The 20529-nt window shown below is 34.3% G+C and overlaps 1 protein-coding gene across 7 annotated transcripts; it reads right to left on the bottom strand.

The window, feature by feature from the left end:
* Positions 1 to 3326: 3326 nt before the first annotated feature.
* Positions 3327 to 20299, bottom strand: copz2 (COPI coat complex subunit zeta 2). 7 transcript variants are annotated; one of them, XR_007186020.1, is made up of 11 exons: positions 20144 to 20299; positions 18668 to 18736; positions 18114 to 18198; positions 14391 to 14482; positions 14111 to 14166; positions 13293 to 13370; positions 9200 to 9251; positions 8650 to 8825; positions 5013 to 5051; positions 4754 to 4786; positions 4010 to 4098 (listed from the first exon to the last, which is right to left on the bottom strand). XR_007186020.1 is itself a non-coding variant. In XM_048198442.1 (10 exons), the coding sequence occupies exons 1-10, from the start codon at positions 20201 to 20203 to the stop codon at positions 4051 to 4053; spliced, it is 612 nt and encodes a 203-aa protein (XP_048054399.1). In that variant the 5' UTR covers positions 20204 to 20299; the 3' UTR covers positions 3327 to 4050. The 7 variants fall into 7 exon arrangements, 3 of the variants coding, with proteins under 3 accessions (XP_048054399.1, XP_048054402.1, XP_048054400.1); XR_007186021.1 differs by having other exon boundaries at positions 8666 to 8825; XR_007186018.1 differs by lacking the exon at positions 4754 to 4786 and having other exon boundaries at positions 3327 to 4098.
* Between the last annotated feature and the right edge of the window lie 230 nt (positions 20300 to 20529).

The following is a 20529-nucleotide window of genomic DNA, read 5'->3' as shown; positions in this document are numbered from 1 at the left end:
CCAACAGACCAGCTTTTACCAGGCTGAATGACTAAATGGTTTAAGATGTATTTAATATATAAGAAAGAGCTGTGTCTAATGATATGTCACAAAAAACAAACAAACAAACAAAAAAAAAAACTATTGGCTTTAAGTGGTGAGAGTCTGGCTATTTCAAGAGGACAGTGTAGATTTTCACTTGTCCACTAGATGGAGCAAACGACAAACACATCACAAACATTCACCCCTACTGCAACCTATTACAAGGGAAAGTCAACATAAATATATATATAGGCCTATATATATTTGCCTTCAGAAGTTTAATTCTTCATGGCATAGATTCAACAAGGTGCATCCCAAAGGTGCTTTGAATGGGATTTAGATCTGGTGACTGTGGAGGTCATTTGAGTATAGTGAACTCATTGTTTCTTGTTCAAGAAACCAGTTTAAGATGATTTGAGTTTTGTGACATGGTGCGTTATCCTGCTGGAAGTAGCCATCAGAAGATGTGTACACTGTGGTCATGAAGGGATGGACATGGTCGGCAACAATACTTAGGTCGGCTGTGGTGTTTAAACAATGCTCATTTGACACTTATGTGTCCAAAGTGTGCCAAGGAATGATCCATGTGTTCAGGTTGTTTATGCAAAATTCTGACCCTATCTGAATGTCGCAGCAGAAATCGAGACTCATCAGACCAGGCAGCGTTTTTCCAATCCAAGTTTGGTGAGCCAGTGTTAATTGTAGCCTCAGTTTCCTGTTGTTAGCTGACAGGAGTGTCACCCGTGTGTCTTCTGCTTCAAGGTTCGACATGTTGTGCATTCAGAGATGCTCTTCTGCAGACCTCGGTTGTAACAAGTGTTATTTTAGTTACTGTTGCCTTTCTAGCTCGAGCCAGTCTGGCCATTCTCCTCTGACCTCTGCAATCAACAAGGCATTTTCACCCACAGAACGGCTGCTCACTCTCTTTTTCTGACCATCTTTGGACCATTCTGTACACACTAGAGATTGATGTGCATGAAAATCCCAGCAGTTTCTGAAATACTCAGACCAGCCCGTCTGGCACCAACAACCATGTCACGTTCCAAGTCACTTAAATCACCTTTCTTCCCCATTCTGATACATTGATCAGAATCATATATATATATATATATATATATATATATATATATATATATATATATATATATATATATATATATATATATATATATATATATATATTTATATCATGTATACATAGCTTATATTTCTTGTGGCAGCTTTGGAGGGGTAAATTGTCTAAAACAACACCTGGCACAAAGGCACAAATGTAGCCTATCAACAGGTGGAATACAACAATACCATTACTAGGTTTCTGAGAAGAGTCATTTTTTCCCCCTTTTTTACAAAATACAAAATGGCTTTTTTTAAAAGATAAATACACAAAAAGATGTTGGCATTTGTGTGGAGGCACAACAACAACAACATAATGAGCCCTAATAGAGGTCCAAACTAAACAAAGAAGTGATATTATAGGAAGAAAATTATACCACACCTTAGGGAGGAAATAAAGATAGTAAAAAGACTTATAAGAGAAAGTAACCAAAGTTAACTATAGCTAGCCTACCGCTGAGTTCTGACCAGTCAGCGCTCGCGCTGATCAGCCTCCTCTACACCAGCGCGCGGCCGCTGTGATGATGAGCGCTTCCATGTCACCTGGTCATGACGCTTTCTCTCTATCGATATGTCTCTATAGATCGGTCAGGTGCACGTAGTAGTCCTACCCTAAAAAATCAACCTACTAAAATTAAAAACGTTAATTGCTTACGTAAATTGTAAGTAGCTAGGTAGCCTATATTTATAGGCCTTTATATAGCCTAACTCTAAAAATAAAATTGAGCAGAAAATAATTGAACGTATTGTGGCGTAGGCTATCCTAAAATAGATGGAATCTAAGAAGATGATGTAACAATGATGAGTAAAAAAATAAACAAATAAATTAGTCACGACCGCGTTGGGAAATATCTCATTAACATTTAGAGTTCAAATGTTATGCTTGGAACAGATGATTTAGTTTCAATGTCACAACATCTCGATATTTGTTCATTTGTGTTGTTTCCGACACGGATGCACATTAATCAACTTAATCTGGTTTTTAATTATCACGATAGATAGGCTAGCCTATGAAACAATATCGCCCCAACAGAACTGAAGCTGCGTTACTGCTTCCAAAAAACTACATAAGCTATACGACAAATATAAATCCACTTTTATAATAGCTAGTATATGCTCTGGAATAGGCTACATTTATTTTAGTACCCTACAAACGATTCTACGGTTATTATTTATTTATTTAGGCTATTTATTTATTTCGAGTTTATGATGAAAAGGTTTTGCCTGTTCCTGGTGTCAGTAATTATTATTATTAGCCTATTTTTGTTATTAATATTATTATTATTATTATTATTATTATCATCAGCATCACTTCATAATATTTAAGAAACATGTAGATCTAATTTAGGCTATATGCAATAGGCTATTGTTATTTTATTCATTTTAAGATCGATGAAGATTTTATGCAAGAATAATGTTCACTGTTTCAAATTATTTGTAATTTTTTATGTAGGCTAATATTTTGTAAATTGTGCGTCATATTATAATGTAGGTCCTATAGGCCTTTTAATGCAGCCGACCTACTTTATATAGGCCTATGTTATTTGTTGTTGTCGTTGTTACTCTTGTCGACTCTAAAAATTACCTCTAATAAAGTGAAACTACTACATTTAACCTCTAAAAATAATTAACATTTTAAACTATTTAACAAAATATTTGGTTAAATTTTCAGTGGTTATTAGCGTCATAATTTCCAAATCGTTTAGCTGGCCTATCTCATTTATAAAATATGTTTAACAGCGTAAAGGAAACTGAACTAGAATTTGAGGTTTAATTTAGTGCTATAACAACAGGTCTGATTGGACAGGCACCTGCTGTCTACATACTGCACGAGTTCCGACCAGAAAGAATGAAGTGTGATTGGGTGTTGAACGCCTCCTCCGCTTCCAAAAGTCAACACCCTCCTCTATTAACCTTGACCAGTCACGCTTTCTCAATTCCTCTCCAGACAATCCCTTTGGTTCAGCCATGTGGGTGGAGACTCGGCTTTGAGCTTTCCATTGGCCTACGGCATCCAATGGCAGACTAAACCACGCCCTCTTTATAATTAATATTAAATATATGCGTATTTATGCAGAATATTCATGATGAGCCAAATCTGATTGGTCCACATTCACTCTTCTCTCACCAATAGAGAAGCGGCATCGTTGTCGTGCAGACTGGAAAAGACAGAAACGATCCCACAATTTAAATAATATAAAAACATATTTATTGGTTTTAGTGACATGTTCGTCCGTAATTATTTCCCAAAAGCATGGTTTAAAGAAATTAAATTCAGAAGATATAGGCTTAAACATTTTATTTTACTAGAAAATAAATCCTATTCATAAAACATATTTTGTTTACTTATTGTTATTCATTGTATTATATTTATTGTATTCATAAAATTGCCCTTCTCTCATTTAAACAAAATGTATTTAAAATAGCAAAATATTTAGTTATAAGCCAATATGTAACAGAACATTGTGAATTATATTTTCGACACAAGGTTGTAAAGCAGTCATAAAACAACAACGACAAATATAACAAGACTAAAACAAGATTCGACAATCAAGTTATGATCTGTGATTTGTTTTTTTTATATCACAGGCCATGCTGAAAGAAAAAATGACTGTACCTCCTCTAAACAGAACAATATAAATATTAAAACAAACACACACACACACAAAAACATTGCTTTAAAGCTGCTTTGGAAATAGACAGGTATTTGTACACAGACAGTTAACAAATATGCCTCTGCATTTCATTTAAGAAACATAAATGACCCAATTTTGACAAAAAATATAAATATTTCAGCACTAAACATGAGATGTACCTCATCGCACCACTTAATTAAATTACATATCGCTAAAAAATAAAAATGAAATTCCCTTTCAATAATTTACAGATTCCTTCAGGTCATGGAAAGTATTTGGCTTATTTTAGAATTGACCACTTGATCTGCTCCTTTGCTGACTGTAACACCTGAAAAAAAAATTACACAAAATTTCAGTAAAGAAGGAGGATTTGCAGGATCAACCAAAAAACTACACACTTCAAAAAGGTTCATTACTCCACATATGCAATTCAGTGTGCTCTGAAGCATGACACTAAATTGAGTTGTTAATCAGTTAATATAATATGATTTTTGGATTTATTTCACAAACCTTCCATATGTTGTAAGTAATAAAAAGCCTCTACTGAATCAATGTAATATAGTTGTAAAACACCATTTTAAATTTCTCTGATTTTATATTATGTAGCTAACTAAACATTATTATGAAATGAAAGATGCAAATAAATTCATTTGCAAAATACTAGACTGAATAGTGGAATAATGAGGTGTAGTATATTCTTAATGACAAAAGTTCCCCAATAAACTATTATTTTATATTACGGCCACAAGGGGGCATCTGAAGACCACAGTATTGGACTCGTATTACAGCTGTCTCTTTTATAATTTAACTTCACTTTACATTAGTTTAATTCCCATAACCATGATATTACGCCTCTGTTGTCACTCTAACAAAATATTTTAAAGATTTACCCAAAATATCAAAGGTTAAATTAAATTTTTACTAGCTTCAATGTACTTCAGCATGCACATTTGTCATTTGTGTGCGAGTGTTCATGCACTTACATTAGAGGTGAGAGCCAGTTTCTCAGTGATGTGCTGTCAAGGTTAGAGTTAGTGGCAAAGGTTAGACAGAGACAGGCGATACAGATGTTAATGACAGTGCAGGCGTTAATGACGGTTAGACAGAAAGGGAAACATTTCAGACCTTTTAGTTTGAAGCTTTAAAATGTTTCACAACAGGAAGGAAAAATGCATCATTATAGTGTCAGTGCGTTTGTATGTTTTTATATATATATATATGTGCGTGTGTGTCTGTTTATACCTGTGCCACACTCTGTTCTGATAATGGGCTGTCGTCTGCCTGTAAAGTAAACAAAATCAAGAAAAATTACAAAAATTTAAAAATTGAACAACAAACCGCAACCAACCAAGCTAGATATATCGTGCAAGATGTTTCAAAGTGAGGTCACTCTACAACAAAACAAAGTGAAGGTTAAGATCAACAGCACCACAACTCATCTGCCACTGCTGTTAAACAACATTTGTGCTCCAAAATCATCTGTAAATATCTTTGGCTGATGATAATGCCAGCTTGCCCAGTTAGCAGAAGTGTTAGTTCGCCGTTACGAAATCTTCCGACAGCCTTGATAATGGATGTTAAACATTTTCTTTTGTCAGTTAAGCACTTTTTTAATCTTTTTTTTTTTTGGAGGGGAAATATGAAATAAGTATGCATTTGATTGCATTTGTCATAATTGAGTTTTATAGCATTATTTCAGCCATCAATCACTTTCTTCATATTATCACCACCCATTAAAAAGTCATATTTGGTCGACCACTATGACTTTCGCTAAAATTCACTAACATTTCTAAAGATCACACAAAAAAAGTGATAGCTATGTACTCAATGATAATAGACTGCAATTTTACTACAAATAAAATAAAATAAAATAAAATAAAAATAAAACAACATTTTCAAAAAATTAAAAAATAAACAAAAACATAACAGTGTCATCTCACTGCATTTTTCATTTATTTAAAAAAAAAAAAAAAAAAATCTAATTTAAAGTTAAGTCCCCCTGATGACATATATATATATATATATATATATATATATATATATATATATATATATATATATATATATATATATATATATATATATATATATATATATATATATATATATATATATATATATTATACACACACACACACACACACACAATCATGCTCAAAATTATTCATACCCTTGGTAAATATGATTGTTAATTCTTTTGATCTTTTATTAAAAAAATCTACAAAAATCCAACCTTTCATTGGAGAATAATAATATTAAATGGGGGGAAAATGTCATTTTGAGAGACATGTTTTTCTCTAATTCATATTGCTCACAATTAATCATACCCTTTTATTCAATACTTTTTGCAACCTCCTTTTGCCAAGATAACAGCTCTGAGTCTTCTTCTATAATGCCTGATGAGTTTGGAGAACATCTGACAAGAGATCAGAGGTCATTCCTTCATGCAGAATCTCTCCAGATCCTTCAGATTCCAGCTCCATGTTGGTGCTTCTTCTCTTCAGTTCACTCCACTCATTTTCTTTAGGGTTCAGGTCAGGGGACTGGGACGGCCATGGCAGAAGCTTCATTTTGTACTCAGTGACTCATTTTTGTGTTGGTTTTGATGTTTGTTTTGGATCATTGTCTGATGGAAGATCCAACCACGACCCATTATAAGACTTCTAACAGGGACAGTCAGGTTTTGATTTTTTATCTGTTAGTATTTGATAGAATCCATGATACCATGTATCTGAACAAGATGTCCAGGACCTCCAGCAGAAAAATAGGCCCACAACATTAAAGGTGCCCAAGAACGTTCTTTCACAAGATGTAATATAAGTCTAAGGTGTCTCCTGAATGTGTCTATGAAGTTTCAGCTCAAAATACCCCATAGATTTTTTTTAATTAATTTTTTTAACTGCCTATTTTGGGGCATCATTAACAATGCACTGATTTACACTCGGCGCTGCCCCCTTAAATCGCGTGCTCCCTGCCACACCAGCTGTCGACTATATTACAGCGCATTTACAAAGTTCACACAGCTAATATAACCCTCAAATGGATCTTTACAAGATGTTCGTCATGCATGCTGCATGCATGCTTCGAATTATGTGATTAAAGTATTTATTTGGATGTTAAAGTTTTATTCTGAGAGAATTTGAGGCTGTCCTCCGTGGCTAACGGCTAATGCTACGCTGTTGGAGAGATTTATAAAGAATGAAGTTGTGTTTATGAATTATACAGACTGCAAGTGTTTAAAAAATGAAAATAGCGACGGCTCTTGTGTCCGTGAATACAGTAAGAAACAATGGTAACTTTAACCTCATTTAACAGTACATTAGCAACATGCTAACGAAACTTTTAGAAAGACAATTTACAAATATCAGTAAAAATATCATGATATCATGGATTATGTCAGTTATTATTGCTCCATCTGCCATTTTTCGTTGTTGTTCTTGCTTACCTAGTCTGATGATTCGGCTGGGATCATGGGCTGGCATATGCAAATATTGGGGCATACACCCCAACTGTTATGTAACAGTCGGTGTTATGTTGAGATTCGCCTGTTCTTCGGAGGTTGTTTAAACAAATGAGATTTATATAAGGAGGAGGAAACAATGGGGTTTGAGACTCACTGTATGTCATTTCCATGTACTGAACTCTTGTTATTTAACTATGCCGAGGTAAATTCAATTTTTGAATCAAGGGCACCTTTAAAGATACAGCAGTATATTTCATTGTACTTTTTACCCCTGTGTGCACCAAAACCATCTTAAGTGTTTGTTGCTAAAAAAGCTTTCTATTCTATCAAATACTAACAGATAAAAAAAATCAAACCCTGACTGTCCCTGTTAGAAATCCAATAATGGGTCGTGGTTGGATCTTCCATCAGGACAATGATCCAAAACAAACATCAAAAATCAACACAAAAATGTGTCACTGAACACAAAACCAAGCTTCTGCCATGGCCGTCCCAGTCCCCTGACCTGAACCCTAAAGAAAATGAGTGGAGTGAACTGAAGAGAAGAAGCACCAACATGGAGCTGGAATCTGAAGGATCTGGAGAGATTCTGCATGAAGGAATGACCTCTGATCTCTTGTCAGATGTTCTCCAAACTCATCAGGCGTTATAGAAGAAGAGTCAGAGCTGTTATCTTGGCAAAATGAGGTTGCAAAAAGTATTGAATAAAAGGGTATGATTAATTGTGAGCAGTGTGTATTAGAGAAAAACATGTCTCTCATAATGAGATTTCCCCCCATTTAACATTATTATTCTCCAATGAAAGGTTGGATTTTTGTAGATTTTTTAAATAAAAGATCAAAATTATTAACGATGCAGATTTATTTTCACAGCCTTCTTTGGTCATATTTACTAAGGGTATGAATAATTTTGAGCATAACTATATATTATATTATATTATATTAATTATATTATATTATATTATATTATATTATATTATATTATATTATATTATATTATATTATATTATATTATATTATATTATATTATATTATATTATATTATATTATATTATATATATTATTATTTTATTTATTTATTTATTTATTTTCAAAATACTTTTGCCCGAGACTAAATCTTTAGATTAGACCTTAATTTAAGCAGAAAGCATTTTCCCCCTTGCGCTGGAGTAAAAAAAAAAAATCAAACTCAAAGCAGCATAAATCAGAAGTGTGGACTGCTGAAGTCATGCCCGGTCATTGACTGAGTGAGTTTATGTGAGCGTAACTCAAAGATGTGACTCAGTGTCTCCCACTCCGCAGCAAAAGGTTTATGGTCAGTTGTCAGCGGGACGGTTTCTTAATATTGATCGGCAACCTCGCTTACAGCTGTTCCTCTTTCGAGCTTCACACACGCTTGTGCATGCCATGCAGTTACCTGCCCACTCTCTCACCCTCATCCCTCTCTCTCCCTCTCGTCTCTCTCCGGCTCTAAAGCAGAGGGAGAGGGGGGCTGAAGGAGAGCTACAGTAGCTGCCGTCTCTCTCCCTGGCCCTCCACGTTACCAGTGATGTAATCAAAAAGGACGAAGCCATACGCTTGCTCCGACACACACTGACAGGGCAAGAGAGGGGACATTTAGTCTGCATGCGTGTATTTATGTGAAAGGGACACATTAGTTATGGAATGGAACCTTCGGTCTCTTTCACATTCAAAATAAGAACCTCAAACTGGTCAAATAGAAAAAAGGAACTTCCTGTCAAGCTGAAATGATGTGCCAAAGTAATTATAAAGACAGGAAGCAGTGATTGTGGGTAAAAAAACAAAACAAGGCGAGCTAGAAACTGTGCTCACTTGCAGTATACTATTGATATAACTGGGTTTAATAACAAGGTCTCAGAGCATTGTGAAGCACAACTCATAGATACAGGACAAGCATTGACAGTTCATTACACAATTATTTATTGATCTTTCATCCAGTTTCTTACCCTGTAGTTGACCTTCTCAATGACCTGTTGGGGGTCACTCTCCAGGATCACCCTGTAAAGAGCAACATATGAATGAAATGGATGTACTGTATCTTAGTGGGCAAGTATTTCCCCCCTGATGACGTTCGTGCAATAAATGAAGTAAATAAATAAATAAATAAAATACAAAAATTATTGGTTGACAACTGTGATGGAGAAGAACCATCACTAAAACTGGAGTAAAAAGATCACAAAATACAATCGGCTTGCTCATGGAGGAAAGTCCTTTACCTGCTAAAAGCTGGTATATTTAGTCAAACTAAATAAATAACTAAAATATTATTTAGAAATAAAATTAAAGGTTTATTTAAAAAGTACATTTCTCTGAGATAAGACCTTTATCAGTCACTACTGACATTCTCACTGCTGTACACATTTTCTGTTCATGTTAATCTAAAGGTGTCATGACATGAAAATTAAATTTGCCTGTCTTTTGACATATATGAGGTCTTTGTACCATTAAAACATCCTGCAAGTTTCAGAGCTTAAACATCCTCCTCATTATAAACAAAGCATTAATTTAATCAAGCTCCAAAAGCATCTTGTTTAGATACTGAGGGATCGTGTGACGTCACACAAGCAAAAACATTTGCTGACTGCCTCCGGAGCAAAACACTGATGAATATTTCTACATCATCGTATCATAGGCCTGCCCACTGGCATTCAGTTGCTTAAAGGATTAGATCACCGTAAAATGAAAATTACTCCAAGCTTTACTCACCCTCAAGCCATCCTAGGTGTAAATGACTTTCTTCTTTCTGATGAACACAACTGGAGAAATATTAATAAATATCCTGACGCATCCAATCTTAATGGCAGTGAACGGGACCAACGAGTATGAAGCTCAAGAAAGTGCATCCATCCATTATAAATCTACTCCACACGGCTCAGGGGGGTTAAAAAAGGCCTTCTGAACTGAAGCAAAGCTTTTCGCTTTACTTTTCTTGTGTAAGAAAAATATCCATATTTAACAAGTTAGTGAGAAAAATATCTAGCTTCCGCCCAAACAGCCTTCTACGGAAGAGGATTAGGGCCAAGCAATAATAAAAAAATAAAACCATCTCGAGATTAAAGTTGTTAAATTTCGAGAAAAATCTTGTTAAATTTCGAGATAATTTATTGACTTTATTCTCAACATTTTATGAGAAAAAAGTTGTTAAATTACGAGAACAAATTCGTTAAATTCCGAATTTGTTCTCATAATTTAACGACTTTTTTCTCATAATTTAATAACTTTATTCTCAACATTTTATCTTGACTTTTTTTCTCTAAATTTAACGACTTTTTTTCTCATAATTTAACGAATTTGTTCTCATAATTTAACGACTTTTGTCTCGTAATTTAATAACTTTATTCTCAACATTTTATCTCGGCTTTTTTTCTCGAAATTTAACGACTTTTTTTTCTCATAATTTAGCGAATTTGTTCTCATAATCTAACGACTTTTTTCTCGTAATTTAATGACTTTATTCTCAACATTTTATCTCGACTTTTTTTCTCTAAATGTAACTTTTTTTTCTCATAATTTAACGAATTTGTTCTCATAATCTAACGACTTTTTTCTCGTAATTTAATGACTTTATTCTCAACATTTTATCTCGACTTTTTTCTTGAAATTTAACACGTTTTTTCTCGTAATTTAACGAGTTTATTCTCAACATTTTATCTTGACTTTTTTCTTGAAATTTAATGAGTTTTTTCTCGTAATTTAATGAGTTTATTCTCAAAATTTTATTTCGACTTTTTTTCTCGAAATGTAACTAATTTTTTTTCTCATAATTTAGCGAATTTGTTCTCATAATCTAACGACTTTTTTCTTGTAATTTAATGACTTTATTCTCAACATTTTATCTCAACTTTTTTTCTCTAAATGTAACTTTTTTTTCTCATAATTTAACGAATTTGTTCTCATAATCTAACGACTTTTTTCTCGTAATTTAATGACTTTGTTCTCAACATTTTATCTCGACTTTTTTTCTCTAAATTTAACTTTTTTTCTCATAATTTAACGAATTTGTTCTCATAATCTAACGACTTTTTTCTCGTAATTTAATGACTTTATTCTCAACATTTTATCTCGACTTTTTTCTTGAAATTTAACAAGTTTTTTCTCGTAATTTAACGAGTTTATTCTCAACATTTTATCTCGACTTTTTTCTTGAAATTTAATGATTTTTTTCTCGTAATTTAACGAGTTTATTCTCAACATTTTATCTCGACTTTTTTCTTGAAATTTAATGAGTTTTTTCTCGTAATTTAATGAGTTTATTCTCAAAATTTTATTTCGACTTTTTTCTCGAAATTTAACAACATTAATCTCGAGATGGTTTTATTTTTTTATTATTGCTTGGCCCTAATCCTCTTCCGTAGCCTTCCGTATTTAACTTAAGAAAAAAACGTAACTGATCGTGTAGGACATAGTGTTAGCATTTTGAACTGCGAGAGTTTTACACTTTCTTCGTAAGTTAAATACGGAAGGCGGTATGGCGGAAGCTAGATATTTTACTTTATAACTTGTTAAACATGGATATTTTTCTTACACAAATGCTTCGCTTCACTTCAGAAGGCCTTTATTTACCCCCCGGAGCCGTGTGGAGTACGTTTATGATGGATAGATGTGGATGGAGACACTTTCTTCAGCTCATACTCATTGGTCCCGCTCACTGCCATCATAAAGCTCGGATGTGTCAGGATATTTATTAATATTTCTCTGATTGTGTTCATCAGAAAGTCATATACACCTAGGATGGCTTGAGGGTGAGTAAAGCTTGGGGTTATTTTCATTTGAAAGTGAACTAATCCTTTAACGGCTGATGCTTGCCTACACCAGGGGCCAGTTAAGCCATTATGTTAAGAATGTGTCTTAAGATTTAGTCTGATCACATAGCAGTTAGCCAAGGAGCAAGCAGTCTTACTTTTTGGTATCAGATTAGACCAATCTACATTTTTATGTAACTTAAAAAGATTATAAACAGTCTTAAAGACTCCTAGATCATGTCGGAGGATTATATGTTTGTTCAGAGCATTTGACTGCAGATTGTTTTGTAAATGAGGCACAGTGTAATGGGGAAAACTTTTGTAGCCAACTAAAGTAAGTAAATTATTTAATAATTTGTCTGTAAATGTTGGTTTTATATGGATAATGTTTTCGAAACACTTGGGCATTGATACGGTTTCCTATGCAGTGACGTTAGCCAATCATGACAGTGGACGTTAACTAACAAGCCTTAAAGGAGCCGTGCTTTAAAAAAATGGATTGAGGATCAGAATGAGGGTTGAAAAATAATCATTTTTCCACATATAGATTTGTTTTTTGTACAAAACTTTAACATTATATGTAAACCTCAAGGAGCATATTAAAATATATATGACCTCTTTAACTTTAATTGTCACTGTATTATTGTTGTAGACCTATAATTTCACTTTTTTTTTGGGAAGTTAATCGTTTATTTTACTTAATAGCAAATATAGGTGAAATAGTTAATATAGTTATAATAATTTTTAATTTATTCATTTAAATTTAATATATTGTTATGGGGTACAAGACATCACAGGTCCATAGTAGCACATACACACTACCATTCAAAAGCTGGGGTCAGTACAATGTTTTTTTAATAATTTTATTCAGCAAAGACGGATTTAAATGACAAAACGTGATTGTTCTTTTCAACATTCTATTCATCAATAAAACCCAAAGAATGTACCACAATTTTTTTATATAAAAGCAGCACAACTGTTTTCAACATTGATAATAATATTAAATGTTTCTTGATCATCAAATCATCATATTAGAATGATTTCTGAAGGATCATGTGACACTGAAGACTTGAGTAATGATGCTTAAAATACAGCTTTACCATCATAGGAATAAAAAAAAAAAAAAATGTATTTTTGATCAAATAAATGCAGCCTTGGTGAGCATAAGAAACTTCTAAAACATAAATCTTACTGATCCCAAACTTATGACTGGTGGTGTATGTTCTCTTGCTGTTCTTGACTAACTGAATGTGCAGGTCCTAGAAAAGCATAATTTATTTTAATTATTTTTAATTACCCTCCATCGATGATTTCATCCACTACTAGGAACACTCCATCCATATTATCCAGCAGAGTCCTTTTCTCCACATTCTTCCTGTTGGAAAAGAACCAGACACCTCAGCACACAAGTCTTCTTCTGTGAAATCCTTGACATCCTGTGCTGCACTTTCTGCACTTTACCAGTTTCTATGGTTACCACAGGAGGCTTGCATGCCAAAAATTATGGGAATTCTGACATAAATTAGCCTATAGGCAGCTAGAACGGCACATGGTGTCAATGGAACTGTTCTTAAATATCAAAGTGTTGTCCTAACATTACATGGCTTCAGATTTCATACAGTACTGATCAAAAGTTTGGGGTTGGTAATATTTTTTAATGTTTTTGAAAGGAGTGACTTATGCTCACCAAGGCTGCATTTATTTAATCAAATATTATTACAATTTAAAATAACAGTTTTCTATAATTTTTTAATATATTTTAAAATGTTATTTATTCCTAATTTTCAGCAGTAATTACTCACATGATCCTTCAGAAATCCATCATCTTAATAGGCTGATTTTGTGCTGAACAAATATTTCTTATTATTATCAATGTTTTTGATTTTTGTGGAGACTGTGATTTACTTTTTTTTTTAGGATTCTTTGATGAATAGAAAAAAAAGAAAAGGAAAAAAAGCATTTATTTGAAATCTTTTGCCACAATATAAATATCTTTACTGTCACTTTTGATCACTTTAATGCATCCTTGCTGAATAAAAGTATTAATTTCATTAAGAAAATCTTACTGACCCCAAACTTTTGAACGTTAGTGTATATATCAGAGCATGAACTCACCTCAACATTAGGCTGAGAGACTCAAACAAGCAGTTCAGCACTGCCATCAACATGAGCTGAGATCAGACAAATACAGGAAGAGAGAGAGATGGGCAGAAAAGGAAATGGGATGAAACAGAGCTGACTTTTTGTTATATCTGTATCCTCTTGGAGAAAAAAAATGACAAACTCTCTACAATGGTCAGAAAGAATTACTGTTGCATGCAAAATCATTGACAAGATTGGAGTTTGGACAACACTTCATTCAATCACAGGACAACTCATCTGCATCAAGACTTACCTCATTCTCCTGAACGCTGCCAACTACATAGAAGAACAAGTCTATGCTGCTCTTGTAGACTATCGTCATCCCTTCTAAGAGGGCAATCTCATCTGTGCACACACAGGAAACCAGAAGACTTAAAATACATAAGATATACAATTTATTTGTACATATGTGTATATTCGGTTATATAAACATCAGAGATCTAGAAAGAAAAACTGTTCTCAAACTACCTAATCTTTTTTACACTTTTTTTTAATCAAGCCAAAGTTAGTCTTAATTAACCTTATATATATTTGTTTTGTTATTTAAAGGGTTAGTTCACCCAAAAATTAAAATTATGTAATTTATTCAAGTGGTATTCACTGCAGAGTCTATGATGGCCAGCTACTCCTCTCTGGACGAGTTGTGGGTAGGATTAGGCTAGGATTAGGGTGTGGTTGTACATTCGTTCCCCCTCGCTAGATGTCCAGAGAGGGGGAGCTAACGTAAGCTCCACCCATTTGCTCTGCAGTGAGCACCTTCTCCATTTATTACTCACCCTCATGTCGTTCTACACCCTAAGACCTTCGTTCATCTTCAGAACACAAATTAAGATATTTTTGATGAAATCCGATGGCTCAGAGAGGCCTCTATTGACAGCAAGATAATTAACATTTTCAGATGCCCAGAAACCTTAATATTATAAAGCGACGAGAATACTTTTTTTAGAGCCAAAAAACCCAAAATAATGACTTTTCAACAATGTCTAGTGATGGGCGATTACAAAACACTGCTTCATGAAGCTTCGAAGCTTTACGAATCTTACATTCGTAATACATTTATGACGTAATGAAGCCTAGTTTACTGAAATCAAGTGACTTTGGTGCTCCGAACCACTGATTCGAAACAAAAGACTCGTAAAGCTTCATGAAGCAGTGTTTTCAAATCGCCCATCACTAGATATTGTTGAAAAGTCGTTATTTTGTTTTTTTTTGGCACATAAAAAGTATTCTTGTCGCTTCATAACATTAAGTTTGAACCACTGTAGTCACATGAATTGTTTTAAATATGTCTTTAGTAGCTTTCTGGGCACTGAAAGTGTTAATTATCTTGCTGTTTATGGAGGACTCACTGAGCCATCTGATTTTATCAAAAATATTTATTATCAAATATCTTCATTTGTGTCCCGAAGATGAACGAAGGTCTTAGGGGTGTGGAACGACATGAGGGTGAGTAATTAATGACAGAAATTTCATTTTTGGGTGAACTAACCCTTTAATGGGCAACATTATAGATACCCAGCTAACAAAAATGTGTTCTACGAACATTTTGCTAACGTTCCCATTAAAAGTAGACTAACTTTTTTTGTTCAAAATTAACAAAATTTAAATAACGAGTCAATACATCATCAATTCTTCTTCCAAAATGTGTTTTGTCTTACCCTGATTCACTATAGTATGCCTATTATTTGGTTTTTGTGGGAAGTTGCATACATACGTCACTCATGCACACATCTCGTCAAATCCATAAATAGAGAAAAGTTGCTCTGGCTACTTTGACATGTGGGAGTGGCATTGGTTAGTTGTCACAACGAGAGAGATAGGTTGACATGGAGCAGCTAAATTTCAAACCCCTAGGAATCACCTGTTGGAATCAACCCAACGCTGAACAGAGAGTCTGTTGGCAAAAACGTGACAGGGCTCGTAATAAAACCAGAATCAACATTGGCTTGGCTTTTCGGAGATGGCGAAAACTGAGGGAATGGAAATGCTGTAAAAGCAACGCGGAAATTGTGTGTGTGGTTTTTTTTTTTTTTTCACTCAGCAGGTGAATAAGGCATTTTATTGAACAGATAAAACTCCATTTGTAGCTCTCTAACAGAGTTCACTGTAAAGCATTATCTATTGTAAAACGTCATTTCACTATGGTTGTTGTAGCGTTGTGCTGAAATTTATTTTCAAGGAAGTACCGTGTCTGTTAATGAGTAAAGTAACGTCTTCAGCTAATGTTTGATGAGCAGTAGGATAATCTCTTTTTTTTTTAGTTATGAGAAAGAACCATATTCATCCACACACAGAGCTGAAGCACAACCAAAACAATGTTCTGCTGCAAAATGCATGCAGTTTTGTTACATAGTTTACATTTAAGTTATGAAAACATTATTTTGAATGTTGTCAGAACTTTAAAATCATCCTTTTTTTACAAAATATTTTAAAACATTTTTCTTGATTATGAGAATGTTACAGAAAAAACAAGCAAATGTTCCCTTTTATCATTTTGCAAACATGATGAGAGCGTTACTTTTGAATGTTCTCTGAACGCTCTGAAATAAATAGTTAGTAACGTTTAAAAAAACGTCATACAAACATACAACTAAAACATTTCCGGGGCAAAAAAAAAAAACTTCCATGACCGATATATATCTTATCCAAATGTATAAATAATGTTTTTGTGCTAGTTATCTTTGATGCCAGATAACTTTGAATAAATGTTCTATTAACATTTCTGGAAGAGTGTTTTATTCTTAACTTTGACCAAACTTTGCCAAAACGTTAGATAAAGTTCTGAGAACATTCCCTGTTAGCTGGGTAGAACAAGACCGTGGAAACTACAATGCTAAAATGCAATTTACAGCACAGTAGGTTTTGCAAATTTAAGATCAGTTTCAGTTTTGTCTATTAATATGCAATAGGAAAGCTGATCCCAGATCAGTGTTTTACTTTGAGATGCTGTGCTAAAAGGCCCAGGTGTCTGATTACTGAAAGTTTCATGTGAAGCACAACATTTGGAGGTCAAAAGCTATTTCTGCCACTTTTCAGTAAAGAACGACTCAAAGAAATTTAAACAGATCAGACAGTTTCACCTTTCATCGGATTCACCTTTAAGAGACAAATACAGGTGTGTATTTTGACCAAGCTAAGTCAGTTAACACCTAAACAGGTGAAAGGATCAGGGTGGTTTTGTTATCCTGGTGTCATACTCCTTCACCCCACAGGGCAAGTAACAGAAACATTTATGTATTCTAGAACAGGTTCTCCACCCAGTTTTTCAGTAATCTGACCTACAAGCCCCAGAGGAACCTTGCAAATGCACGTTCTAATGACCAAGAACCACTGTAAACTAGATTGAAACTTGATCTGGGACTAATCTGGGACACTTCTAATTTTACTTAGAGAATGGATCTGGTCCTAATCGACACAATAAAGTCTCAAAACTCCCCTGAATTTAGCAGGAAACACTGATCTGAAGAGAAGAGCTTGAGTTGGAACATAAAGCAGCCCATCAGGTCTACTCACTATACATTTGGCAGCATCCCAGCTAACAGGGAAAGCTTTCAGAACTTTAGCTAATATTCTGGAAAGGTTCTCACAAAGTTATGAACAAGCGTTCTTCCAGTAACGTTAATAGAATATATGTTCAAAGTTATTTGGTCTTTGATAATGTACATTATGTATACATCGTTTTAGTTGGACATTTTTTAAATGTTACTGCTTGTTTCAGAACGTACAGAGAACATTCAAAAGTAACATTCCCATAATTTTTGATGAATGATCAAATGGAACGTTTCCTTAACATTCCTATAACCAAGAGCAAACGTTTTTAAAACATTTAAAAAAAATTTGAATGTTCAGAGAACATTCAGAAATGGCATTTTCATACTGTAACTTAATGGGAAGGTTAGCAAAACATTCATATATTTGTTATCTGGGATACTGATTAGTAAAGTGCAACATAAACGCTGTTAAATAATGAACTTACTGTCAGCTTTATGTGTTTTGTTGAAGACGTTCTTTTCAAAATTCTTCTGCTCTTTCATGGAAGGGTAGAGCTCTGGATCATAGTACTGTAATTGCACATGAGTACATACATAATTGTACAGTACACAGTACAGTTATTCATAATCATGTCTGTTTTTCCTAAGTAAAATGTTTCAGTGGCACATAAAGGAGGAGAAGAAAAACCTGGATTATCTGGTAAAGGTGTGTTTGATTAGTGCTGGAACTAAACCCTGCAGGAATTCAGATTTCGGAGCACGATTAAGCACCTCAACTGATATAGAGCATTATTTTGAATAACCAAAATACACATCAAATATTTTATAAATGTTTTTTTATGTTTTTATTAGATATCAAGTTCCTTCATTTCTCTTTCTAGGAAAAGTAATAAGATTCTATCTCTGTTCTCTTCCATGCATGTATTAAATATTGAATATCTCATGTGCTAACAGTTTAAAATGTGCATTGTTAAGAGCAATTTAACAAAAAAAAAACATTTTCTGTAAAAAGAAAGAATATCAGAAAGGGTCTAAGCACCTTTGAAAGCAGTCTGTTTCCATCGTTGTCTAAGATGAAGACAGCCTTTACGGTGTACAGCGAGGGTTCCTGGTTGAAAATAAATCAACATTATTTTCACGCATTCAACATTACGGGGATTTTTGTTTTGTTTTGTCATAAATACACATACTATGGTTTCATGCCTACAGACAGAAAAAAAGACGATGAAAAAGAGAAGGTTTGTTGGCTTTCTCTCGACTGGGTCCGGCCGGGCCAAAGTTCTGTCATGCACTGACTACCACTGATTCAAAGTCTGAGTGTATCACAGAACTTGAGCCAGGCGAACAGAAGGAGAAAAATTTCCTTTGGTCACCTTTTCAGATCATCCGGTTGGAATACAAGAGAATCACGTCTCAGACCTTCAGGGCCCAACAATGAAACTTTGTAATATCTATTTCACAGTAATGCAAAGTGATGACCCTTTAAGTAATATATTCTGTTGAATAGAACAATAAAACATGCAGCATATATCCATTCCATCCAAGTAAGGGTTCCTTGCGTGTTCCTTGTTAAGTTAAACAATGCAAAGCCTTGTATTTTTATGAATAAATTAACTTTAAAATTGCCAACACTGTTACATCACCCTTTTTAAGTAACTATAATATTCCAATATATCATAAAATGTATCAATCTATTTAATATTTTTGTAATTTTAAAAGTCACTAGAATGTTTAAAATCTTAAAGAAATGCACTTTAAATATCACCTTTTTCCACATGCAAGGCATTTATTTCGTAGAATAACTAGAGGTGCTGCTATTTTTATACAGCTACAGTATTAATCATTTGTAGTTAGAATAGATATAGCTCAACTCATAAGAGTATTAAAAAGTCCATGGCAAGCAATAACCCTGATCTCCTCCAAGTGTCCACCTGTGGAATCAATCACGCGCACCACACAGGCAGCGCGCGCTCCGCTCCGGCAGAGACGCATCGAGGACGTGGCATCCACGTCCCACTCTGAAAAGCCACATCTTCCACGACTAGACCGAGAAAAACTTTCAGAACAAACTGAACACAAGTGGAGAATGAACATAAACAAACCCGTAGTGCGCGAGAAGTGGAAACATTATGCATTCCGAACCGTTCATAATCAGAAAAATAATATTATGGTTTGCTCCCATTAATTTTCGATCGCTCGTAAACAGAAACTATCTGTTTCTGCCAACGGGTTTGCTTTCGCGAGAGAAAAAAATACATGCACGAGCATTTATATTACAAGACGACACACATTTTCAGTAGTTCACAACTTAAATATTCTTAAATATTGTTCCAACTTAGCACGCCAAGCCTTAGAATAATATAAAAAGAAAATAGTTGCTGTCGAAAACACATTTCTCCATAGATTCCAAGAGAAAAACTGCGCACAAGCTGCCAAAGCAGGTCGGTCTACTATTTCAGCGTTTACAGTGAATAAAAGAAATAAAAACAGCGATTAAATGGTAAACATATCTCACCAGAGCCGCGGAGTCCATGGTGGTAGCACAGTGTTGACGTGGACAGCTTTGAGCTGTCATTACAGTAGCGCTCCTAAAACCCTCTGACTCACAGGGGGCGTGTCTGCAACTACAGCCCTCGAGCCGCCATGTTGGCTCAAACCTTCAATAGCGTTCTGCATCGGCAGCGCTGCCATACACGAGCCAAAATGGCGGCTTTCATCGTAAGCTCTTGTTTGTTGAGAAGTCTTGGGAACTAAATTAATATTTTTGGCGTCATGTCATTTGCTCCCGTTTTGAATAGAAGGTTTCACGTGACTGCCACATCCAACAGGACATGCAATGAATAGATAATGAACGACCGCTGTAAGCCAATGAATTATGTAACGCCACCTCTTACTAGCGCG

Source organism: Megalobrama amblycephala, linkage group LG1 (genome assembly GCF_018812025.1).
Source record: "Megalobrama amblycephala isolate DHTTF-2021 linkage group LG1, ASM1881202v1, whole genome shotgun sequence".
Lineage (NCBI taxonomy): Eukaryota > Metazoa > Chordata > Actinopteri > Cypriniformes > Xenocyprididae > Megalobrama > Megalobrama amblycephala.
Note: the sequence above shows the minus strand (reverse complement) of the source record. Positions and strands in the feature narration are given on the sequence as shown.

Coding starts and splice junctions, on each gene's coding strand:
- copz2 (XM_048198442.1), bottom strand. CDS start 20,203: ATGACAGCTCAAAGCTGTCCACGTCAACACTGTGCTACCACCATGGAC. Junction 14,483..18,113: donor CAAAACACATAAAGCTGACA/GTAAGTTCATTA, acceptor GTGTGTGCACAG/ATGAGATTGCCCTCTTAGAA. Junction 4,787..5,012: donor CAGAACAGAGTGTGGCACAG/GTATAAACAGAC, acceptor TAACCTTGACAG/CACATCACTGAGAAACTGGC.